Source organism: Ranitomeya variabilis, chromosome 3, assembly GCF_051348905.1.
Source record: "Ranitomeya variabilis isolate aRanVar5 chromosome 3, aRanVar5.hap1, whole genome shotgun sequence".
Lineage (NCBI taxonomy): Eukaryota > Metazoa > Chordata > Amphibia > Anura > Dendrobatidae > Ranitomeya > Ranitomeya variabilis.
In genome coordinates this window covers 639,442,567-639,468,670 of record NC_135234.1, presented here as the reverse complement: position 1 = coordinate 639,468,670, position 26,104 = coordinate 639,442,567, and the positions used below count along the sequence as shown (strand labels likewise).

At 43.5% G+C, this 26,104-nt stretch overlaps 1 protein-coding gene across 1 annotated transcript in view; it reads left to right on the top strand.

Moving 5' to 3' along the window:
* The window catches only part of TIMELESS (timeless circadian regulator), a 184,137-nt gene that overhangs the window by 98,794 nt on the left and 59,239 nt on the right, over positions 1–26,104 (top strand). The window contains exons 6-17 of the mRNA XM_077297607.1: positions 2,348–2,449; positions 2,939–3,094; positions 7,353–7,486; positions 9,801–9,888; positions 10,272–10,448; positions 11,207–11,424; positions 11,876–11,979; positions 12,088–12,257; positions 12,547–12,669; positions 12,751–12,902; positions 12,983–13,080; positions 16,866–16,989. Coding sequence (XP_077153722.1) covers positions 2,348–2,449; positions 2,939–3,094; positions 7,353–7,486; positions 9,801–9,888; positions 10,272–10,448; positions 11,207–11,424; positions 11,876–11,979; positions 12,088–12,257; positions 12,547–12,669; positions 12,751–12,902; positions 12,983–13,080; positions 16,866–16,989 — 1,646 coding nt within the window. The remainder of the gene's footprint in view (positions 1–2,347; positions 2,450–2,938; positions 3,095–7,352; positions 7,487–9,800; positions 9,889–10,271; positions 10,449–11,206; positions 11,425–11,875; positions 11,980–12,087; positions 12,258–12,546; positions 12,670–12,750; positions 12,903–12,982; positions 13,081–16,865; positions 16,990–26,104) is intronic.

Here is a 26,104-nt window from a genome sequence, read left to right as displayed (position 1 = left end):
TCACTTGGTGGACGCTATCCACTTCCATTCTGCGCGGGAGATCGTTTCTCACCCTCCGCTGGCAGGTCAACACCACCGATGCCAGTCTCCAGGGGTGGGGTGCGGTCTTTCTCCACCTCACAGCCCACGGGCACTGGACTGCTCAAGAGACACGCCTCCCGATCAATCTCTTGAAAATCAGGGCTATTTTTCTAGCCCTCCTCCGCTGGCAGCCCCTCCTCTTGGTCAAACCGGTCCGCATTCAGTCGGACAACACCACAGCTGTGGCTTACATAAACCATCAGGGAGGGACTGGCAGCAAGGAAGTGATGACGGAGGTGGCAAAAATTCTGCGGTAGGCGGAGAACCACGTTCCCTCCATATCAGCTGTCCACATCCCAGGGGTGGACAATCGGGAAGCCGACTTTCTCAGCCTTCAGGGGCTCTTGTCAGGCGAGTGGGCTCTTCTCCTCGCTGTCTTCCACCAGATTTGCCAAAGGTGGGGCTTGCCGGACGTCGACCTAATGGGCTCCCGAGCAAACCACAAGGTTCCCCAGTACGTATCCAGATCCCGGGATCTGAGGGCCGTCGGCTGCGACGATCTCGTGGGCCCAGTTTCAGATGCCTTACCTGTTCCCGCCTCTTCCCTTGCTTCCAAGGGTCGTAAAGATAAAGTCAGAGGGGGTTCCCATTCTCTTAGTAGCTCCAGATTGGCCCCGCAGGGCCTGGTATGCGGAGCTAGTGAACATGTTATCCGATGTATCTTGGAGGCTCCCAGACCGTCCGGATCTTCTATCACAGGGTCCCCTCTTCCACCCAAGTTCTCGGTCTCTGAATTTAATGGTAATGGTCTCCGTTGAGGCTGCGATCCTGGGGGACGCAGGTTTTTCTCAACGTGTCATACATACCATGATAATAGCTAGGAAACCGGCATCTTCCCGTATCTACCATAGATGTTGGAAGGCCTTTTTCCGATGGTGTGACGTCAATGGTCTATCCCTTATGGTTTTTTCCCTTCCTTCGCTTCTCGGACTTCTTCAGTCGGGTCTAGATTCGAACCTCTCCCTGAGCAAGTTAAAGGGTCAGGTTTCTGCCTTGTCAATTCTCTTTCAAAGAGACCTTGCTTCTCTCCCCCAGGTGAGAGCTTTCCTTCAGGGGTTTACTCATGTTGCACCTCCTCACCATCCTCCCGTCGCTCCTTGGGACCTCAACCTTGTGCTCGGCGCCCTCCAGTGTACGCCTTTTGAACCGATTCGGGACATCTCTTATTCGCTTCTTTCCTGGAAAGTAGCTTTTTTTGGTCGCCATCAGGTTGTCCTGTCGTTCTCCCTTTCTGGTCCTTCATCAGGACAAAGTTGTCATTCGGCCTGTCCCTGCTTTTCTGCCAAAAGTGGTTTGCCTTTTCACCTCAATGAAGACATCATCCTCCCTTCTTTTTGCCCTTCCCCAGTTCATCCTTTGGAGAAATCTCTCCACAATTTGGATGTGGTCAGGGCTATCCGAGTCTACCTTGCCAGAACTGCTTTTCGTCAGTCCAACCCTCTGTTTGTCGTCTCGGAAGGTCGTCAGAAGGGGCTCCCCGCCTCTAAGTCCACAATTGCTCGGTGGATCCGTTCGCCGGTCGTGGACGCATGCCGTATTCAAGACAAACAGCCTCCCCCGGGGTGAGGGTTCACTCTTCCCGGGCTGTGGGAGCTTCTTGGGTAGTTCGTCACCAAGCTACTGCCTCGCAGGTTTGCAAGGCCGCAACTTGGTCGTCCATCCACACCTTTGTGAAATTCTACAAGGTGCACGCTCAGGCTTCTGCGGATGCAGGCCTGGGTAGGAAGATACTGCAGGCGGCGGTTTCACACCGACTGACCTAGTTCTCTATTCTTATTATCTCGCCCTGGGGACTGCTTTTGGATGTCCCATGGTTACCTGTGTCCCCCAATGAAGCGAGAAAGAAAGAGGGATTTTTGGTTCTTAGTGTGCAAAGCAGTCATCAAAGCAAAAGGTGGCTACTTTGAAGAACCTAGAATATAAGACATAATTTCAGTTGTTTCACACTTTTTTAAGTTTATAATTCCACATGTGTTAATTCATAGTTTTGATGCCTTCAGTGTGAATTTACAATTTTCATAGTCATGAAAATACAAAACAATCTTTAAATGAGAAGGTGTGTCCAAACTTTTGGTCTGTACTGTATGTGGATAGAAAAATTAAAAAGGTCTTGAAAGAAAAAAAAAAAAAAAAAAGGGAAAATAAAAATTACGAAAATAAAAAAAAATTACCTTGACGGGAAAGTGTTAATCTGTATTACACATTGCTGGAAATTCTTTCTACTTTTCATAATCAATTTTTGCTTCCATTATTATGTTTTTTATAGGACTGGGAGCAGCGTGAAGAGGAACATAACTTGCTAATTGAAAGGATTCTTTTACTAGTACGAAATCTCCTTCACGTTCCTGCTGATCCTGATGAGGAAAAGGTGCAATAAGTGTTTGGAACTATATTTTGCAAGCGTTGAGTTGGATTGTGAAACTGAACGCATTCATGTCTACACAATTGTAAGGCTATGTGCACACGTTGTGGATTTTTCACGTTTTTTTTTGGCGGTTTTCCGCTGCAAAAATGCTTAAACGCTTACATTAAGCATCCTATCATTTGTAATGCATTCCGCGATTTTTGTGCACATGTTGCGTTTTTTTCTGCAATAAAAATGCATTGCGGAAAAAATGCAGCATGTTCATTAATTTTGCGGAATTGTGAAGCTCTGGAAAAAAAATGCGGAAAATCCACAAAAAAATGCGAAAAAAAATACGAAAAATTACGCGTGCCGCTTTCCTGCAAAAGCAGTCTGGATTTGCTCAGGAAAATTTTGCACACTTTCCTGAATGTGGGCACATAGCCTAAAATGACCAAAAGCTTTGTTTCTATAGTCTCTCTAGTCTCGGTCATTACATTTTACCTCTTTTAGAATGTGGATGATGACGCGAGTATTCATGACAAAGTATTATGGGCAATCCACATGAGTGGTATGGATGATCTTGTGAAGTTCTTGGCTAGTTCGGAGACAGAGCAGCAATGGAGCATGCATGTTCTAGAAACAGTGTCTCTCATGTTCCGGGATCAGGTGAGTGGCTGCCAATCATCAGCAATAATTTTTTTTTCTTCTAATATATATATATATATATATATATATATATATATATATATATATATATATATATATATATAATTCTTTATAAATTAAAAAATAGGACATTTCAGTGAAATTTATGAAGGAGCAAGAACTGCCAAAAATAGGGGACTTGGATATACCCTGTATTAGACATAAAGAAGGGCCTTATACACATTCTGTTCAAATTGTCATGTATTGGTACTCCTAGACTTATAATGACTATGCACTTTTGAGGGTTATATACCAAGGAAATATTCTCCAGACCATGGAATAGTCTATGAGTAAGCAATATAATACTGATATGGGTATGTGCAGGGTTTTCATTGATTGCAGAAAGAAATTTATAGCCCCCTATGTACAAAAAATGCTTAAGACAAGGGAGATTATCCTTTTTCCCAATCACAGTATTTGTGCTATACACATATGCAGGGCAGTGGCAAGGCAGCACCTAGTATGTGAAAGTTTCCTGAAAGCAGTGTGCCCAGTAATGTGCTATCCGCAAATTAAATGGGTGGATTAGCGCATCAGCAGGGAGGTGAACGTGGGTATAAATGGATAGCGATAGTACAGATGCCATAACCTTGAGAAAGAGGGACTGCTCCCTCGGAACGCCTTGGGATTGGCCCTTGTACATGCCCGTCTTCCATGGGCAGGTGACATCACCGCTAACCACGCCCCCCCCCGCTCGCCACGCTACTACACGGCGGCGCCTTTGGCCAAGGCTGATCGCCGGAGCTTACAGATGCGGCACAGGGGATATTTCTGAGAACGAGAGGACAATCCCCAATCTCAGACCCACCGCAGCAAACTGCATTTTTGGAAACACGGGAGCATCATTACCTTGGGCACAAACAAGTAAGTGCCGCTCCTGGAACTTGGGAACATTCAGTGACTGCAGGTCAGCAGTCTTATTGTGACCTGTTCATTGGCATTTGGTATTAGTGCGGCAGCCCAATTTTATTTTAATGTATCAATTAAAATGTACTTCATCTGTGGGAAGACTCTTACAACTTTTTAAGTACTAGTACATTACTGAAAACAAATGTTACTTCTGGAGTCTCGTCTCATATATATATATATATATATATATATATATATATATATATATATATATATATATATACACACACACAGTTAAGTCCATATATATTTGGACAGAGACAACATTTTTCTAATTTTGGTTATAGACATTACCACAATGAATTTTATACAAAACCATTCAGATGCAGTTGAAGTTCAGACTTTCAGCTTTCTATTGTGGGTATCCACATTAAAATTGGATGAAGGGTTTAGGCATTTCAGCTCCTTAACATGTGCCACCCTGTTTTTAAAGGGACCAAAAGTAATTGGACAATTGACTCCAAGGCTATTTCATGGACAGGTGTGGGCAATAACTTTGTTAGGTCATTCTCAATTAAGAAGATAAAAGGCCTGGAGTTGATTTGAGGTGTGGTACTTGCATTTGGAAGGTTTTGCTGTGAAGGAAACATGCGGTCAAAGGAGCTCTCCATGCAGGTGAAACAAGCCATCCTTAAGCTGCGAAAACAGAAAAAACCCATCCGAGAAATTGCTACAATATTAGGAGTGGCAAAATCTACAGTTTGGTACATCCTGAGAAAGAAAGAAAGCACTGGTGATCTCATCAATGCAAAAAGACCTGGGCGCCCACGGAAGACAACAGTGGTGGATGATCACAGAATAATCTCCATGGTGAAGAGAAATCCCTTCACAACAGCCAACCAAGTGAACAATACTCTCCAGGAGGTCGGCGTATCAATATCCAAATCTACCATAAAGAGAAGACTGCATGAAAGTAAATACAGAGGGTTCACTGCACGGTGCAAGCCACTCATAAGCATCAAGAATAAAAAGGCTAGACTGGACTTTGCTAAAAAACATCTAAAAAAACCAACACAGTTCTGGAAGAACATTCTTTGGACAGATGAAACCAAGATCAACCTCTACCAGAATGATGGAAAGAGAAAAGTATGGCAAAGACGTGTTACAGCTCATGATCCAAAGCATACCACCTCATCTGTAAAACACGGCGGAGGCAGTGTAATGGCTTGGGAATGCATGGCTGCCAGTGGCACTGGGTCACTAGTGTTTATTGATGATGTGACACAGGACAAAAGCAGCCGAATGAATTCTGAGGTATTCAGAGACATCCTGTGTGCTCAGATCCAGCCAAATGCAGCCAAACTGATTGGTCGTCGTTTCATACTACAGATGGACAATGACCCAAAACATAAAGACAAAGCAACCCAGGAGTTTATTAAAGCAAAGAAGTGGAATATTCTTGAATGGCCAAGTCAGTCACCTGATCTCAACCCAATTGAGCATGCATTTCACTTGTTAAAGACTAAACTTCAGACAAAAAGGCCCACAAACAAACAGCAACTGAAAACCACCACAGTGAAGGCCTGGCAGAGCATCAAAAAGGAGGAAACACAGTGTCTGGTGATGTTCATGAGTTCAAGGCTTCAGGCAGTCATTGCCAACAAAGGGTTTTCAACCAAGTACTAAAAATGAAAATTTTATTTAAAATTATTGAATCTGTCCAATTACTTTTGGACCCTTTAAAAACAGGGTGGCACATGTTAAGGAACTGAAACTCCTAAACCCTTCATCCAATTTTAATGTGGATACCCTCAAATGAAAGCTGAAAGTCTGAACTTCAGCTGCATCTGAATTGTTTTGTTTAAAATTCATTTTGGTAATCTCTATAACCAAAATTAGAAAAATGTTGTCTCTGTCCAAATATATATGGACCTAACTGTATATCGGTAATGTCACAATGGGGGCAGGCTTTGTGGTGTTAAGAACCCCCCCCCCTCCCATGTGCTCACCCACCTATCCACTCTCTCTTTTCCCATGTGCGGACTTCTCCCGTCTGTGCTCTCCTCTTTGACCTGTCTACTCCATGTGCTATCCCCCTTGTCTGCTGTCTCTCTCCTTCCTGTGCTGTGTTCTCCCCTCATGTGCTGTCCCGTTTGAGCTGTCTCCCGCCCCCCCCCCCGTGCTCTGTCTCTCTCACCCCTGTGCGCTTTCTCTCTCCCCCATCTGCTGTCTTCTCCTCTCATGTCATCTCTTCTTTGACCTGTGTGCCCCTTTTTAGGAAAAGCCATGTTGGCGTTGATATTTGCTTTTTAAAGGGGTTTTCCCACAACCGAAAGTTCATTTAAAAAATTGTCTGTGTCTGACCATGTACAGAACATACCACAACTACTGGGCAGGGGAGGAAGCAAAGGACAATACTGACATTACAGCGGGAGATCGCAGAGGATTCATTTTGTGAGGTAAATATTGTTTAAAAACAGTCAGTGAAATATTTTACCTGACAAAATGAATCCTCTGTGATCCCCTGCTGTAATTTCAGTATTTTCTTTTGCTTCCTCCCCTGCCCAGGAGATGTGGTATGCTCCGTACACGGTCAGACACAGACAATTTTTAAGATGAACTTTCGTTCGTGGCAAAACCCCTTTAATGTGACCGGCTTCCTCTGCCTGTAGACACGTCGTGCATCTGCTGCCGGGATCAACCGAATGATTCACTGCGCCTGCGTGGAATTTGCGCAGGTGCAGTAAATCAGACCGCTGCCATCTTTGTGCAGACAGTGGTGGTCACATTAAAACTGCGCATGCTCTCCTCCTGTACAAAGATGCCGGCGGTCAGTGAATCATTCGGCTGATCCCGGCGGTGGCTTGTTTGCGACAGTGTTCTGCTGGTGGTACCGTGCAAGAGGCTGCGTACGGCATATACAGTTTGTGTGTGTGTTGCGTACGGCATATACAGTGTGTGTGTGTGTGTGTGTGTGTGTGGTGCGGTGGTGTTCCACTGGTGGTACCGCGCAAGAGGCTGGTACCACCAGCAGTTTCCATATTGAGACACCCATCACTTGGGTGTCCCAATATGGAGGTCTGTAAACTTCCACCGCTTGGAATTCTGGCATCCGGACACAGCTGGATGGAACAGGATATGAAGACATTACAAGGTAAGTATATATTAAGATATAATCAGAGATACATATCTATCTATACATACATATCTGTGTCTTACTGACATCACAGAGATGAAATCCAGACATTTGTTTTTATCTGTCAAATATTGAGGGGTTTTTTGTGATACTATTTACTCGTGCAGGAACACTTTTTTTTGTCACTTGTCAATTTTCTTAATTCAATCTATACATAAATTTCTTGCCTTACAGAATGCTGAGCAATTGGCTGCAACTGGTCAGGGCCGATTTTCAGCTGAAAGAGCAACAGACCTTAAAGATTTGGAGATACTTCGCCAGCGGGAAATGGCAGAAAAAAAGAGCAGAGTTTTTCATCATGGTACCCGGTGAGTTTGTGAGAGAAAACGTTGCATCATACTTCATAAAGAAAAATTGTCAGCTCTCTTGACATGTTTGATTTAGGAAACATTTGTTATTCGCTGTAAAAACAAAACAATGTTTTAGTGTCTTTAGTCAGATTTATACGCTGTGCTAATCTGTGATCCTTCATGTATATATGAGAAATCACAAGAATTTTACCAATCCCTTTTTCAAAGAGCTGAGTGCCTTCTCATTCCAACACTCTCAACACTTCTTCACTGCGGTGCAGGGAAACTATTAACATGAAAAATAGTAATACCTAGTTTTCAGTGTGTTTTAAACATTTCCGTAAATAATAGAGGAATGGCAAAGTACAGAGAGAGAGCACAATCCAGTAGTGTTTAATGAAAAACATACCGTAAGTGGTTACGAAAACCGGCATGTCAGCAGTTACCAGGTCCACCCTATACTAAAACTGTTAACTTTAGACTTGTACTTTCTAATGCATGATTAACCCCTTTCCGACATGTGGCGTAATAGTAAGCACAAGTTGGACCCCTCATGTTTGGTGTGGACTCTGGCGCTGAGCCCGCACCTTTCCAGGCACATGACAGCTCTTCTATACAGCTGACATGTGCCCGCAACAGCCGCGGGTGGAATCGCTGTCCACCCACGGCTGTTGACTAGTAAAAATGGTGCTGTCAATCTCTGACAGCGGCGTTTAACTCGCGTTTACAGGAAGTGCATCACTAATCCCGCCCATCGGTGACCTCATCAAATGATCGCGGGTTATCGATGGGTCAGCATGACAATCAGAGGTCTGCAGCAGACCTCTATGGTTGTCATTGCCAGATTGCTATGAGCCCCGTGGTGAGCACTCATAGCAAGTGAACATTTCTGCTACACACGGGCGAGATCTGATCATTGCCTGTGTGTAGCAGAGGCGATCAAAGTACTGCACCTTCTAGCCTCCCATGGAGACTATTGAAGCATGCAGAAAGTAAAAAAAAGTTACTAAAAATCTATAAAAATATATAAAAGTTCAAATCATCCCCCTTTCGCCCCATTCAAAATAAAAAATTCAAATATACACATACCTGGTATCGCCGTGTTCAAAATCGCACGATCTAGTAATTTAAAAAAGAATTAACCTGATCGCTTTTTTTTTTCTTGCACTTTATCTTGCAGGGCGCAGTCGGACCAAGATGGCTCTGTAAACAGTAGGCCTCTATTCACACAGCATGCATTTTGTAGCACTGGGCAGCCCGCCTGTATGTGCGTTACTAATAGGCTGTAGACCAGATGCTCTGCATTGCTTGTGTGAACAATGCCACATACAGACTATTATCGCTTATCTTTTTGTGCACTAATGCCAAACAACCAATACTGGATTGAAAGTGGTTGTTTCATCGGTATTTTTTGCACCTGTGTTGTTGCCATCATTGATCGGGTCCGATGCGCCCAGCTGGTGCATTTGTTTGGAGGTTTCAGCAGGTAAACATCTCTGCTTTTTTCTCTGTGATTTTTTTTTGTCAATTTTCTGGAGGATTTTTAAGTCCTCTTTGTGCGTCTGTGAGCTTCTGATCGCTAAATGGTGTAAAGAGAAAAAAATTAAAACCGCCCGAATTACTTTTTTTTTGGTCACTGCTGCTTTGAAATACAATGCAATAACAGGCGATGAAAATATCGCATCTACACCAATAAGGTATCATCAAAAACGTCAGCTCGGCATGCAAAACATAAGCCCTCACCCAACCCTAGATCAGGAAAAATGGAGTCTACATTTCTCGAAAAATTGTTCTTTTTTTTTTTTAACAAATTTTTGATTTTCTTTCAGCACTTATTTAAAAGATAACCTAGATAAGTTTGGTGTCTGTGAACTAATAATGACCTGGAGAATCAAAATGGCAGGTCAGTTTTAGCATTTAGTGAACATGGTAAAAAATAAAAAACAACTGTGGAATTTTTTGCAACTTCACTGCACTTGGACTTTTTTCCCCGTTTTCCAGTACTCGATATGTTAAAACCAATGGTGTCATTCAAAAGTACAACTTGTCCCGCAAAATGGCCATATTGACTGAAAAATAAAGTTATGGCTCTGGGAAGAAGGGGAGCAAAAAACGGAAATTCAAAAGCTGTAATACGCCTGGTCGTTAAGGGGTTAATTAGTGTGATTTAAAATATATATATATATATATATATATATATATATATATATATATATATATATATATATATATATATATATATATCTCTTCTGTAAGACTGGCATATTAAGTGTGTATATGTAAAGTGCATTTGACTTGCACTTTCAATGTTGTTTTTTTTTCTTTGTTATAGGCATTCACGGTTTGGTGGCTCATATATAATTCAGGGTTTGAAGTCTATTGGCGATAAAGATATAATTTACCACAAAGGGCTTCATAATGTAAGTATTTCGCATTTGAAACAACTGGAATTGGATCGAATGTTAAACTGAAGTATTAATAATCGTGTATACGAAAAGTATAGGAAAAAGATGATACACACATGGTATCTGTTTTGGAGGTAACGTGACTATGTATCTGATTAATATGCAACAGAGTAAAGCGGTTTTGTACATGAATGTATGGTCTTGGAGACCTAAAACATTCACAGCCTCCATCAGAAGCATTTCTGTTCATTATCTGCATTTTTTTCTTCCTTGAGCTAAATGCACCTTGCCTATTTGAAGGAAAATTCTTAGTTTGTGCAACATATACAGTAGTTAAATGATGTAAAAAAATGTATTTAAGTAATGAGTTTTGAAAGAGTTACCATTTTTACAAACAGTTTGAGAATTACACCCATGATCTTGGAAAGGAATTGAAGAGAGTCCCGAAGAGGAAACAACAAGCTAAAGAAGCAGAGATGCGTCATCGTTCTGCTTTAAATGTCCGCCTCTTCCTGAAGGAGTTTTGTGTAGACTTCCTGGAGAACTGCTATAATCGGCTAATGTTCCTTGTGAAGGTGAATGATGAAGTTATAAGTGGATTATTAAAAGAAAAACTAAACTTAAAATTTTTACTAAAATTTACTTAATGTTTATTTCCTACTTTTTCTGCATACTCAGTTAACCCATTAACGATGAGCTCCATATATGTACAGAGCTCCTTGGAAGTGAAAGAATGGAGCTAACTCAGGAGCTGAGCCGGCAGATGATGGCTGTCATTCAGAGGAGGGTGTGTTCTTTTCTCCCTTGCATGACGCTGCCTGCTTATGATTGGTCAACCTCATAAAGGGGAGAAAGAAGTACACTCCCTCAGAGACAAGTCTCTTATAACCCCTAGGTGAAATATTACTTGGCTCGGCAGCTACTGTTCCATGATGTGACCAGCTTAACACGCTGAAACTAGTGAAAGGTCCTCTTTAAAAACATGAGGGTCCGGCAGGTAAAAAGCAGGTTCCAACTTGACTTTTTTTCCTCTGTCCATTTCGGTGCCAGATTGGGAGGTTTCCATGAAATTTTCTGTTGAATTAAACTGATACAATTTTTTTGCGTAAAGTGTACTACAATTTTGTATACTATACATGAGTAACCTTGTAAAGCGCCAGAGGTCTGCCCCAATTATTATTTAGTGCAGATGCTCACAAGTCAAGGAACTGCTTTTGATATGAACGATCCCATGCACATTCTTGACAGTAAGGTCTTTCTTTGTGTTTTTTGTGTGGAATTTTTCACTTTTTCTGTTCTTTGCTTCATTTTATAATTCATATCTACTCGTTAGGATCACTTAATCCGTGAGAGGGCACAGCAGCATGATGAAACATATTATCTATGGTCTATGGCTTTTTTTATGGCGTTCAATCGTGTGCATAAATTTCGTCCAGAGTTTGTGTCTGAAACTGCGAGCATAAGGACATTCCATTTTATAGAGCAAAATCTCACGAATTACTATGAAATGATGCTGACTGACAAGAAGGAGGCAACCTCATGGGCCCGCAGGTAGGACTGTTATAGAATCATAGAATGTTGGAGTTGGAAGAAACATCTCTGGCCATCATGTTCAACCCCCTTCTCAATGCAGGAGTCATTAAACCATGTCGGACAGCTGTCTGTCCATGCTATGCTGTGAGTGCGCTGTTTAAGCAAGTGTGAGGATATAAACCTTGCATTTGTAATATTTATTCACTACTTTTAGTGGTTTTGTAATTGTAACATACATAGAGTACCTACACAGGCTTATGGTAACTTCTGTCAAAGGGTTTATGTGCTGTAACAAAGCCAGCTCTGCAGGGTTTGATTAGGCTACGTTCACACAAAAAAAAAAAATTCTTATTAGTATTAAAGTGAGATATTGCAGATATGAACAATCATTTGGCTGTGTAAAAGGCAGCATATCGAGTTTGCTAGCTTACTTATAAAACTGGCTATGTTCTCCATATTCTTATTACAGAATGCACCTTGCACTAAAGGCCTATCAGGAACTTCTCATGACTATTAATGAAATGGATCATTCAAAGGATGGATCTGTGCGAGAAAGTAGCAAAGTCATCAAAAGTTAGTCATCTGTGCTTTTAACCAATGACATTTGTGTATTTATTACAGACACCTAACATTGTATGTCCTGCTATATAAATAATTATAATGTGTTTTCTTTTCGCCCAGATAATATATTTTACATGATGGAATATCGGGAGCTGTTTCTGGCACTGTTTCGTAAGTTTGATGAGACCAAACAGCCTCGGTCATTTTTAAAAGATCTGGTGGAAACAACACATTTGTTCCTCAAAATGCTGGAAAAGTTTTGTAAAGGAAAGAGCACAGTTATGGTGCAGGTGAGCCATTGTTTGATGATTGATATAATTGTTCATTTTTCTACTAAAAGTCTTCCAAGATGCTTATAAGTGCTTCCTAGAACCAAATGTAGATTGAAGAAAATGCTTTCTTTTCTAAAGTCAATATTCTGTAGTGACCTATTGAGCAAATCCATAGCCATCTATTGGTATCATCATCTGACAGTCTGCCACATTGCTGAAATGTTGATAATTGGATGCAATAGACTATATGACTATGACTTTTAAGGAAAAAAACACAACTATACTAATAGAGTTTTTTCACAAAAAGAGCCGTAAGGTGAAAAGAAAGAAAAAGAAGAAACCAAGTCGACATCGGGAACAGCCTAAAAGTTCTGAAGAATTGGAGGAAATCTGGCAATCTCTTTCAGAGAAACTAAAGAACTGTGCTACGGTAATGTCTGCCATTGTTCAATAGCTACTTCAAGGTTTGGCTATGGATTCCGATCTTCATCTGACACTATAACTCACTTAGGGCTCAGAAAGTCTGCCAGATGAAATTATGCCTTTTGATGCCGCATCTGAGATACCTGTTGAGGAGCAAAGAACTGAAGCATTAGTGCGAATACAGAATGGCCTTCAAAATGGCCAGGCTGGAGAGTCTCTTGTTCTGCTTCGTTCGGCAAGGTACAATTTATGTAATGTTCATCACACCGCCTACGAACTTAGTTTACAAGCAATTTTAATTATTTGTAACTTTTCTCCAGAGAAGTATGGCCAGAGGGGGATGTGTTTGGATCTCCAGAGTCTGACCCTGAAGAAGAGCTTGAGCTCCTTAAGCAAATTCTTTTTGCTGATCTTCCAAGTAAGTAGTAATATGTGGCTAACTGGGTTCACTCACCTAAATTACTTGCAGTAATTTTTTCCCTCTCTCTCAAGATTCTAAAATTATTAGGAAACAATTTTTCTCCTTCGCCTCATTGGGGACTCCAGGCCGTGGGTGTATGCTGTTGCCACTAGGCGGCTGACACTAAGTTAATACAAAGAAAGTTAGGTCCTCCTCTGCAGTATACACCCTCCTGCTGGCTCCTAGAGAACCAGTTCATGCTTAGTGTCTGTAGGGGGCACATGGGTCTGATATTCAGATCAAAAACTTTTTTATTTTAATTTTTAATTCTTAAGATTTTTTTACCTGGACGAAGGGGCGACGGATCCTTTCAAGGCTCCAATCTCCCCAAACCAACAACAGGCGAGCATGTGGAGTGTCGCCTTCATGTACCCTCTTCTGCAGCTAGGCCTAATGACTGACAACCAGCCCTGTCCACCAGGATTGAACCCCTTGGATGCGCAGAGGCACCTTCCGTTTTGGCGTCCGTGCAGCCCCCACTGCTCCACCACTGTCTAGCGGATGAAGCAAGGAGGCGGACGGTTCCTCTCCATCACCCTATGAAAGAGTGGATTGTGAGTATTTAACCACCGTCCAAAAAATCTCCAGCGACAGCAGCACAACGGAGGTGCCTGCACTACAGCGAAGGTACCTGCAGCATCTCGGGCCTCTTCGGATAAGCACTGAGAAGGGGGGCTCTGAGCAGTCCGGGCACAGGCAGCAGACTTTTCTGGGGGGGTGGGGGGTGTTGGTGAAGGGGGCGCTCAGGAAGCCTCCTGCTTGCCCAAATAGCGACGTGGAGAGTGATTCTCCTGACTGGGACACAGGACCTGGGTAGGACCGCTGCCATTAGCTCTCTCTCCCTTTCAGTATCCTATCCTCTGTGAGAACCCCGATTAAGGGGGCACATAGGAGTATATCATGTCCCAGCTTCAGGCACCTAAAAAGTCCCATAAGACTCTTAGTCTTTTTCACTTCATGTAACTCCTGCCAGTCTGCGTTTCCAAAAGCTCAGAGCTAGCTGCTCTGCAAAGCCTGTGACCCAAAATGCGCTCAGGAGCCCCCCAGCTGACACTGAGCCCAGTGTCCTTAGTCCCCCTGAGTGGGTCTCGTCTGTCGCAATCTGATTTCTCTGGCCAAAACGCTTGAATCCTTAAGTGTTCCTTCTGGGGATCGTGGCGTTCGCACGTCTGACACAGAGGGACCCTCCCCTACACGGGAATAGTCGGCTAGCAAGGGCTGCAAACAATCTAGAAACATACAAGCATCCAGGAAACGGATGCGTAGTACATCTCCCGTACAATCATGTGCCCTGGCGTCCGTGAGCTCCATCTCTCGTTCTCCCTCTCCAGACGTTGGTAGCGAACTCGATTCTGAGTATGAATCAGACGTCTCCTTAGATCTGGATTCGCCAGACTTTCAGAGGATGGTTGATTCTACAATTTAGGCCATCAACCAAACTCTGAAGGTTGATGAAGACTCTGGCTCTGTTCCGGGTCACGCTGTGTGCTTCAAAAAAGCAAAGCATCCTCATAGAACATTCGCCATTCACCCGGAGTTTCGGGATATAGTTAATCGGCACAGGGAGCAACCGGATTAGCGCTTTACGGGACAAAAACCGTTTGAGGCGAAGTACCCTTTCTCAGCTGATCTAAGAAAAGATTGGGCTGAGTCCCCTGTAGTAGACCCACCAGTCTCTCGCCTTGCATCCAAAACCGTTCTATCCCTACCGGACGGATCATCTATTAAAAATTCTACAGACTGCAAGATAGAAAATTTGGCTCAATCTGTTTTCGAGGTCTCAGGTGCGGCTCTGTCCTTCCTTTGCTGCAGCGTGGATAGCTAAAGCAATGGTTTCCTGGTCGGAGACCTTGGCTAACTCAATTCAGAGCAGTAATCTTCCTCCGGAGGCAGCACAGCTGGCTAGCCAAATTTCTCAGGCAGGAGATTACCTGGTACAGCTTTTTTGGATGCGGCCAACTGTGCGGCTCGATCAGCGGAAATGTCATCACGATCAGAAGATCTTTATGGCTCAGAGAATGCAAGGCGGAATCCGCGTAAAAAAAAAAAAAGGTCATAAAAAAAAAAAGGTCTCTGACATCTCTTCCTTACCAGAGTGGGTGTTTTTTTGGAGAGAAGCTGGTTCAGCTTATCTCGGATGCTGCAGGAGGAAAGAGCAAATTTCTTCCCTGTCTGCCAATCAGGGTTGGTCCTCTACCACTACCTCTTTAGGATCAAGATGCTCTCCTCGCACGAACAGAGGACCCCAGGCATCCTTTAGGTCCAATCAGCAATGGAAGGGCCGGCCCAAACAGTCTGGATCTAAGGGATCTAGGTCCCACACATTTACCGCCCGATGAGTCCTGGGGTTATCCGGTTGACGCCGGCAGGGTAGGCGGTCGCCTCCTTCTGTTTCACCAGGTCTGGCTCTGTTGTTCACGACGAATTGGTCAGACACCTGATGTCTTATTCCAACGTAGGATTACGACAAAACCTCAGGTGAAGATGTTCATTCAGGGGGTTACTTATGTGCTTCTCACCTATCGCATGTCTTTAGACCCTTGGGACTTTAACTTGGTCCTGGGAGTCTTACAGGAAGCTCCTTTTGAACCACTTCAGGACTTTCCGCTCACCTTTCTGTCCTGGAAAGTTGCTTTTCCCGTGGCAATCACATCAAATGGGTGGGTTTCGGAGCTGGCTGCTCTGTCCTGTTGGACGCCTTTGCTTATTTTCCATCAGGACAAGGTTGTCCTCAGGCCGTCCCCATCTTTTTTGGCCAAGGTTGTCTCCTCCTTCCATCTCAACGAGGACATTGTTCTTCCTTCATTTTGTCCGACTCCTGTCCACAGGATGGAAAGGGCTCTCCATACTCTGAATGTAGTCAGAGCTCTGAGAAGGTACGTATTGAGGATGGTGTCCTTCCGAAGGTCTAATTCTTTGTTCATGCTTCTAGAGGGGCACAGGAAGGGCCTAGCTGCTTTAAAGGTGACGATAGATAGCTGGATTCATTCCACCATTCAGGAGTCCTACCGCATCAGAGGTAAGCCTATCCCAGCGGGGATCAGAGCTCACTCCACTCGGCCAGTGGGTGCTTCCTGGGCCATTCGGCATCAGGCAGAGCAGGTCTGTAAAGCTGCAACTTGGTCCAGCCTACATACTTTCTCGAAGCACTATAATGTTAATACCCAAGCTTCGGCTGATGCGGGGCTGGGCAGAAGAATTCTACATGCTGCTGTGGCACACATCTAGGCAGTTGTTATGCGAAGCCTGATGTTTTCTGTTGTTTTCCCACCCAGGGACTGCTTTGGGACGTCCCACAGTCCTGTGTCCTCCAATGAGGTGAAGGAGAAACAGGGATTTTTGTGTACTCACCATAAAATCTTTTCTCCGAGCCACTCATCAGGGGACACAGCACCCACCCTGTTGGCCTAATGGGTGGTGTTTTTCGTTAGTTTGGCATGTTGTACTCTTATATGTTGTTAATGTTCTCCTACTGCTTTTGCACTGAACTGGTTCTCTAGGAGCCAGCAGGAGGTTGTATACTGCAGAGGAGGAGCTAACTTTCTTTGTATTAACTTAGTGTCAGCCTCCTAGTAGCAACAGCATACACCCACGGTCCTGTGTCCCCCAATGAGTGGCTCGGAGAAAAGGATTTTACGGTGAGTACACAAAAATCCCTGTTTTTTTTCCTTTACTGAGCTAATTACTATAGCCTTGAAACAAAAAATTGAGGTAGATTACAGTTATTTTCGTTAAAACTATAGGATCTACTCAAGCAGAAGTAGATCTGGATGAAGAAGATGAAGCTGAAGAAGAAGTAGAAGAGGAGGAGCTTACTTCCGTACAAGTGTCTGAAAGGGAATTTAACTTTTTAGACTACATGAAACGGTAATTTGTGTTTTAAATATAAGGCATCTTTAGTATATATGTATGCACACACAAATTTTCCTGGCTTTACATTTAAAAAAAAAAAAAAAATTCTCTGAGCTGTATATGGCATAATTGGCTCCTTTACCCCAGGGCCCCCTGAGGAAGGTAATATTCGAAATGCGCGTCGGGGAAGGTGGGAGATGGTGTGGCACACTCTGTTAGCTTACCGGGTATGTTTGTATATGTTCATGTTACACCTTGCAGTACCCTGCTGATAATGCACTCTATATATATATATATATATATGAATTGATGTATAACATTGCAGCAATGCTTGTTGGTACTGCATGATGCTTCTACATGACATCCTGGTTGTTTTAAACATTAAGACATGCTCTACTTTATTTAAGCAGGTGTGTTACCCTGGCTCCCTCGCCATATAGTGTCCATTTGATTGCAGATTTTTACCTCCATGTTGTAAAGGACCTTTTGTAGTTTCTAATAAATTTTGCAATATTTGTCTATACCAGGGGTCCCCAACCTGTAGCTCGGGAGCCACATGTGGCTCGCAGTTCCATGAATTGTGGCTCGCGGCTATCTGTCAGCTTGGTGAATTAGCTCCAGTTCTAGCAAACAGGTATGAAGAGCAAATCTGAAAATGGTGAATTTTGTGAGCAGCCCTGCTCAGAAGAGCAGATCTGGACGCACATATACTGGTTTTAGGGGTTTTGAGATGATTTAACCCCTTCCCGACATGTGACGGTATAGTACGTCACATGTCGGGACCCCCGCTTTGATGTGCGCTCCGGCGGTGAGCGCACATCAAAGTCGCGACATGTCAGCTGTTTTTTACAGCTGACATGTGCGCGCAATAGCGGCGGGTGAAATCGCGATCACCCGCCGCTATTAACTAGTTAAATGCCGCTGTCAAACGCAGACAGCGGCATTTAACTACCGCATCCGGCCGTGCGGCCGGATATGAGCGCATCGCCGACCCCCGTCACATGATCGGGGGTCGGCGATGAGTCAGGAAGGTAACCATAGAGGTCCTTGAGACCTCTATGGTTACTGATTGCCGGTGGCTGTGAGCGCCCCCCTGTGGTCGGCGCTCACAGCACACCTGCAAATCTGCTGTGTAGCAGCGATCTTATGATCACTGCTGCATAGCAGAGCCGATCGGGCTGTGCCTGCTTCTAGCCTCCCATGGAGGCTATAGAAGCATGGCAAAAGTAAAAAAAAAAAGTTTTTAAAAATGTGAAAAAAATAAAAAAAATATAAAAGTTTAAATCACCCCCCTTTCGCCCCAATCAAAATAAATCAATAAAAAAAACCCCCAACCTACACATATTTGGTATCGCCGCGTTCAGAATCGCCCGATCTATCAATAAAAAAAAAGCATTAACCTGATCGCTAAATGGCGTAATGAGAAAAAAATTCGAAACGCCAGATTTACGTTTTTTTGGTCGCCACGACATTGCATTAAAATGCAATAACGGGCGATCAAAAGAACGTATCTACACCAAAATGCTATCATTAAAAACGCCAGCTCGGCACGCAAAAAATAAGCCCTCACCTGACCCCAGATCACGAAAAATGGAGACGCTACGAGTATCGGAAAATGGCGCAATTTTGTTTTGTTTTGTTTTTTGCAAAGTTTGGAATTTTTTTTCACCACTTAGGTGAAAAATAACCTAGTCATGTTAGGTGTCTATGAACTCGTAGTGACCTGGAGAATCATAATGGCAGGTCAGTTTTAGCATTTAGTGAACCTAGCAAAAAAGCCAAGCAAAAAACAAGTGTGGGATTGCACTTTTTTTGCAATTTCACTGCACTTGGAATTTTTTTCCCGTTTTCTAGTACACGACATGCTAAAACCAATGATGTCGTTCAAAAGTACAACTCGTCCCGCAAAAAATAAGCCCTCACACGGCCAAATTGACGGAAAAATAAAAAAGTTATGGCTCTGGGAAGGAGGGGAGCGAAAAACGAAAACGGAAAAACGGAAAAAGCTCCGGGGGTGAAGGGGTTAAGAATGGTACGCTGGAGACAAGTTGATACCACCTGTCAGAGGAGATGTTTGAAGCTTGATGTGCCAGTGTCTTGGGAGTGCTTTATAGGAGAATACTGAATGGGGGTATTGTGGGAACCCCTGAATCTTAGTATTCTTCTTTGGCGTGATTTTTGTGGAAAAGCTTTGGTTAACCATTGTGCCTGTAATAGGGGCTTTGGTTGCCACTATTGTGAGGGGGCGGGAGCTGAATGTGGCTCGCTACCCTCTCTCAAGGCTTGATGTGGCTCCCGACCTTCTCTCAGAGCTGAATGTGGCTCTCAAGGTCAGAAACGTTGGGGACCTCTGGCCTATACCATGGACTTCTTGCACTGTTTTTGCTTTGTGGTTTGGTTCATTAAGGCATATATTCCTCAGGCTGTCATCTGAGCGACTGCCGCTTGCAGCACCTTTCTACCCAGACTTGAATCTGCCAAGGATAAGTTTGAACCCTGTTAAATTTTGTAAAAGTAGTGACTGCGGACCAAGTAGCAGCCTTGCAAAGCTGCAGTACAGAGGCCTTTTTGCAAATGGCCTTGGAGGCCTCTACTTCCCAGTTTGACTGAACCTTAACTTTTTCCTTGGCCCTATGAGATTCCAAAATGGCAGAAGGAATCCAGCATGAAATCGTAGCCATAGAGAGTGACACATCAATAAGGTCCTTTCGGAATAAGTGTCTGTTTTTGAATGAGTCTGTCACCGACAAGTAGTGATGCACAGTTCTGACCAAATCCAAATTCTATCTATTTGCTTTGTGAAATGTGAGAGAGAAGCACAGAACAAGGGCAGAGCATTCTCCTCCAGGTGAAAAGAATAAACTACCTTAGGAAGGAAAAGATGCAAAACTATCTTGTCCAAGTTAAGGAAATGAAAGTGAGAGTGACAATACTGAGCTGCCTCTTCAGATACCGTATTTCTCAGACTATAAGACGCACCGGACTATAAGACGCACCCAGGTTTTAGAGGTGGAAACTAGGGAAAAAAATATTTGAAGCAAAAAAATGTGGTAAAATGTAATAACATAAATAACATACTATTATATGTGGTGTTATTATATATAATAGTATGTTATTATGTTGGAAGCTATGGGTAGAAGATGGTGCTGCGAGACCAGTGTGGTGTCTGTACAGTACTTTATGAAGACGCTGGAGGGTGAGTATAAGAATGGGGGCACAGGGCTTATATTTAAAGCACCACTCCAGCACTGCAAAATAATACTGGAGTGCTGCTTTAAAATCCCATGGGGGAACTATAACTCAAAGCATGTCCTGCAGATCCTATGGCATGCTGGGAGTTATAGTTCACCAAAGTAGTGGCAGAGTGCTTTATTGTGTGTTGTAAAGACTAACCTCTTAATTGTGGCAGCCAGCCACACTGTGGTAAGGTAAAAAGCTGGAGCCTCCCATGACTGCACACACAGAGCCCTCCCTGCCTTTCTACAGCACAGGTCATAAGAGGAAGCTTGCAGATTCTAGTGGGGAGTCTGAAGGACATGTGATGACATCAGAAGAGGGAGGGCTCTGTGCTGTCATGTGACCCTCCAGCCCGCCCACTTCATGACATCACACAGGTCCTTATGCCCAGCACTCAGCATCCAGCACAGGCAGGCAGGTATGCGGCGATCTTGTCCCCTCTGGCCCCTGCTGCTGCCCCCTCCTCCACCGGACACACAGATCTCCCCAGCTGCTGCAGGAGTCCAGCACTGGGGAAACCGTGTGTGTGGCTGCTTAAGTGAAGGACTCTTCAATGTCTGCTCACTGCTCAGCTGACAGGTGGGCGGGGAAGCGGTACTTTAATCATTGGGACCACTTTGTTTCCCAGTGCTGATTCCAGCAGCAGGGACATTTTTCTGCCTCCTGACAGTGGGATTCCAGTGCGATCCCACTCGCCACAGCCCCCCCTCCACACGTTACATCCCTACCATAAGACTTTCCTCCAAAATTTGGAGGAAAAAAAGTGCGTCTATGGTCGGAAAAATACGGTACTCACCAGATGGGAGTGCCACCTTCCAGGAAAGTCAGAGGGGAGAAATGTGCTGGATTGGTTCAAAAGGAAGACACTTATTGCTATACACTAGGTTAAGATCCCAGGGATCTAAAAGAAGCCACTATGGGGAAACAGAGTGAACCAGAAACTGAACAGAGGTTGTAATTTAAAGGTACCTTCACACGAAGCGACGCTGCAGCGATAGCGACAACGATGCCGATCGCTGCAGCGTCGCTGTTTGATCGCTGGGGAGCTGTCACACAGACCGCTCTCCAGCGACCAACGATGCCGAGGTCCCCGGGTAACCAGGGTAAACATCGGGTTACTAAGTGCAGGGCCGATGTTTACCCTGGTTACCAGCGTAAAAGTAAAAAAAACAAACAGTACATACTCACCTGCGCGTCCCCCAGCGTCTGCTTCCTGACACTGACTGAGCTCCGGCCCTAACAGCACAGCGGTGACGTCACCGCTGTGCTTTCACTTTCACTTTAGGGCCGGTGCTCAGTAAGTGTCAGGAAGCAGACGCTGGGGGACGCGCAGGTGAGTATGTACTGTTTGTTTTTTTTACTTTTACGCTGGTAACCAGGGTAAACATTGGGTTACTAAGTGCGGCCCTGCGCTTGGTAACCCGATGTTTACCCTGGTTACCAGTGTAAAACATCGCTGGTATCGTTGCTTTTGCTTTCAAACACAACGATACACGGCGATCGGACGACCACATAAAGTTCTGGACTTTATTCAGCGACCAGCGACATCACAGCAGGATCCTGATCGCTGCTGCGTGTCAAACTAAACGATATCGCTAGCGAGGACGCTGCAACGTCACGGATCGCTAGCGATATCGTTACAAAGTCGTTTCGTGTGAAGGTACCTTAAGACTTAGAAGCCAGGTTTCTCTCAAAAAGAAAGATAAGGTTGAGACCTGGCTCTTAAAGGAATTGAAGGCCAAACTGGACTCAAAACATGACTGCAAGAATGCGAAGAGAGCCAGGAAAGAAAAAAGACCATAGGGGCAACCTCATTTGATTCACACCAACGGAAGTTGGCCTTCCAGTTACGATGGTAGATATGAGATGCCTTCACACCGCAGCCCTTCTTCGTTTTTGCGTTTGTTTTTTGCTCCCCTTCTTCCCAGAGCCCTATCTTTTTTATTTTTCTGTTAATATGGCCATGTGAGGGCTTGTTTTTTGCGGGACAAGTTGTACTTTTGAACAACACTATTAGTTTTACCATGTCATGTACCTGTAAACAAGAAAAAAATTCCAAGTGCAGTGAATTGTTTTAGATTTTTTTTTTTACCATGTTCACCAAATGCTAACACTGACCTGCTGCCATTATGATTCTCCAGGCAATTGAGTTCGTAGATACCAAACATGTATAGGTTGTTTTTTATTTAAATAGTGAAAACAAAAATCCAAAGTTTGTTTAAAAAAAAAAAAAAAAAATTGCATCATTTTTCGAGACCCGTAGCGTCTCCGTTTTTCGTGATCTGGGCCTCGGTGAGGGCTTATTTTTGGGTGCCGAGCTGACATTTTTAATTATACCATTTTGGTGTGGATATCATCTTTTGATCGCCCGTCATTGCATTTTAGTGCAATGTTGCGGCGACCAAAAAAAACATAATTCTGGTGTTTTAACTTTTTCCGCTGCGCTGTTTACCAATTGGATTAATTATTTTTATAGCTTGATAGATCGGGCTATTCTGAACATGGCAATACCAAATATGTGTTTCTTTTATTGTTTTAAATAGTTTTATCTTGAATGGGGGGGGGGGGTGATTTTAACTTTTTATATATTTTTTCTATATTTTTAAAAACTTTTTTTTTTTTTACTGTTTGCATGCTTCAACAGTCTCCCTGGGAGACTAGAAGCTGCGATAACCCGATCACCTCTGCTGCACGCAGGCGATTATTGGAATGTCATGGGTAGAGACAGATCTGGGTCATATGCCGGTGTCTGCTTCCTATGTGACACTAAGCTAAACTGAGTAGCTTGGTTCCACTGGGGAAGTGTAGCCTGCTGAAGAGTCAGGTGTCTTAGGCTGTGTGCAGACGGTGCGTTTTTGCGGAGAGTTTTACTGCACGGAAGTGGGCCAAAAACGCTATGAAATCCTTATGCTAGCTAATTCAATAAGAATCCTGAAGTGCTGTGCATATGAGCAGTAATTTTCCTTGAGTATTTGCAGTTCATTTTTTTTTCTACAGCATGTCAATTCTCTGTGCTGATTTTTAGCATTTTTCACCCACTGACTTCAATTGAGTCAGTCACAAATGCAGGTATAAAAATGTTTGCGGATTTGCTGAATTTTTACTTGCGTATTTACAGGCTTCCTATGGTGTTTCCCACATTGTCACACGAGTTCTGATCAGCCGTAACGCTACCGCTGGTAAGATCGTTACCGTCGGTCAGAGGTCTGCGCGGGTCATGCTGTCGGATGTCAGCGTGACCCCGCAGCTGTGACATTTTTGTGCAGCGGTGGTGCCATAAGTAAGATCACCAGGGCTCATCAGCTGATGAACTTTGTTAAACTCTTTCACGGTAGCACCTGTGTCAGTGTGTGGCCGGCTATCTTTGAGAGCAGTCACATCAGAATAGTCGTCGGGCATTATGGATTATTATCTTTTCGGCCGACAGGTGAAGAATATTGTTGTTTCTCATTTTAATTCATTTACAGGAGATGTTTGCATCAGTGGATTAGTCGTTGGTTTAATTTAGATTCAATAAAAGAGTCTGTGTCATTCTTTCAAATAAAGGAATTTATTCTTGGTGTGTTCTTTTTTTATAATATGATTGTGTGGGTTAGTAATGGTGGCGTCTTATAGACGCCTCTCCATTAGTAACCTCTGCGCTTGATGTCACCTGACAATACGAAGGTGACATCAAACCCCCCCCCCAACCATTACCCAACTTGCCACCGCTACAGGGCAAGTGGGAAGAGCGAAGCCAAGTGGTAGAATTGGCGCATCTTATGGATATGCCTTTTCTGTGGCGACTGAAAGCTGATGTTTTTATTCTGGGAGGGGGCCAATATCCATGGCCCTTTCCTTGGCTATTAATATCAGCCTGCAGTTGTCTGCTTAGACTTGGTGATTAGACTTTATAGGCGGACCTTATGTCAAATTTTTTCTGGGATTCCCCTGTAAACTAGCCAGTAAAGGTTAAGCAAACAGCTGTGAGATATTAATAGCCTGGGAACCTTTCTGGCTTTTGGCTCCTTCCCAGAATATTAACATCAGCACCCAGCTGTTTGCTTTTTCTCTGCTGGTTATGAAAATTATGCGGGAGCCCACGCAATTTTACTTTTTTTACATTTTTTTTTTTGTAAAAACAGTTGCTGTAAGTTCATTCTCTTAATGCTCCTACATAGCCTGGTGACTGTGTGTATGTTTATTTATTTAAATATTTACTTACTGGTTTAGTAATGAGGGTTTCTGGCTGACACCTTTTCATTACTAAACCTCAGGCTGTGTCAGCGACAGCTGCTGACATCAAGCTGTAATCCCATTACCCTGATGCCACTATATTAGAATGAAAAAGAAGGTGTTGCACCAACAAATTACATCACAAATTTTTTTTTTTTATATATTTTTAGCTTAAGTAAGCGTACATTGCTGTACAAAAACGCATGCAAAAACAAATGCAGATAACTCATATAAAACCGTGGCAAAAACGCACCAAAAAATGCAGCAAAACGAGTGTTTTTGCTTCCAAAGGATGTAGAAACCTTGCAGAAATTTCTGCAAGCAAATACTCAATGTGTGCACATAGCCTTAGGCCATGTGCACACGTTCAGTATATTTCGCATTTTTTCGCTATAAAAACGTGATGAAAACGCAAAAAAAAGCTTACATATGCCTCCTATTATTTACAGTGTATTCCGCATTTCTTGTGCAAATGTTGCATTTTTTTCCACGAAAAAATCGCATCGCGGAAAAAAAAGCAACATGTTCATTAAATTTGCGGAATTGCGGGGATTCCACACACCTAGGAATGCATTAATCTGCTTACTTCCCGCACGGGGCTATGCCCACCATGCGGGAAGTAAGCAGATCATGTGCGGTTGGTAACCAGGGTGGAGGAGAGGAGACTCTCCTCCACGGACTGGGCACCATATAATTGGTAAAAAAAAAAGAATTAAAATAAAAAATAGTCATATACTCACCTTTGATGGCCCCCGCAGTCTTCCCGCCTCTCAGGTGCATGCTGCCGCTTCCGTTCCTATAGATGGTGTGTGAAGGACCTGCGATGACGTCGCGGTCACATGACTGCGATGACGTCGCGGTCACATGACCGCGATGACGTCGCGGTCACATGACCGCAACGTCATCGAAGGTCCTGCACACACACCATCTATAGGAACGGACGCCGCTGAGGAGATCGGCTGTCTGCAGGTGAGTATAACCATTTTTTTTATTTTTTTATTATTTTTAAACATTCTTTCTTTTACTATTGATGCTGCATAGGCAGCATCTATAGTAAAAAGTTGGTCACACTTGTCAAACACTATGTTTGACAAGTGTGACCAACCTGTCAGTCAGTTTTCCAAGCGATGCTACAGATCGCTTGGAAAACTTTAGCATTCTGCAAGCTAATTTCGCTTGCAAAATGCTAAAAAATCGCGAAAAAAACGGGAAAAAACGCAAAAAAAAATGCAGATTTCTTGCAGAAAATTTCCGGTTTTCTTCAGGAAATTTCTGCAAGAAATCCTGACGTGTGCACATACCCTCAGTGTCAGCCTCCTGGTGGTAGCAGCATGCACACATGGTTTCTTATATTCCCCAATGAAGCTCCCTAGAAATATACATTTACAAATTATTACATGAACATGCTGCCAGCACAACGCTATTAGGCTTACTGACAGAAGACTGTTTATGTGGTTTGTGCAGACCCTGTTCCTGCACAGGGAGACACAGCCATTACGCAGCACACAGCAGGGGCACATTTATAAGATTATCTCGTCAAAGGATCATTGTTTTTTAACACATCCAATTGTGGAACTTATTTTATTCTAAGATCTATTAATTAAAATGAACTTCAGGGTATGTGCACACGTCAGGATTTCTTGCAGAAACTTCCTGAAGAAAACCGGAAATTTTCTGC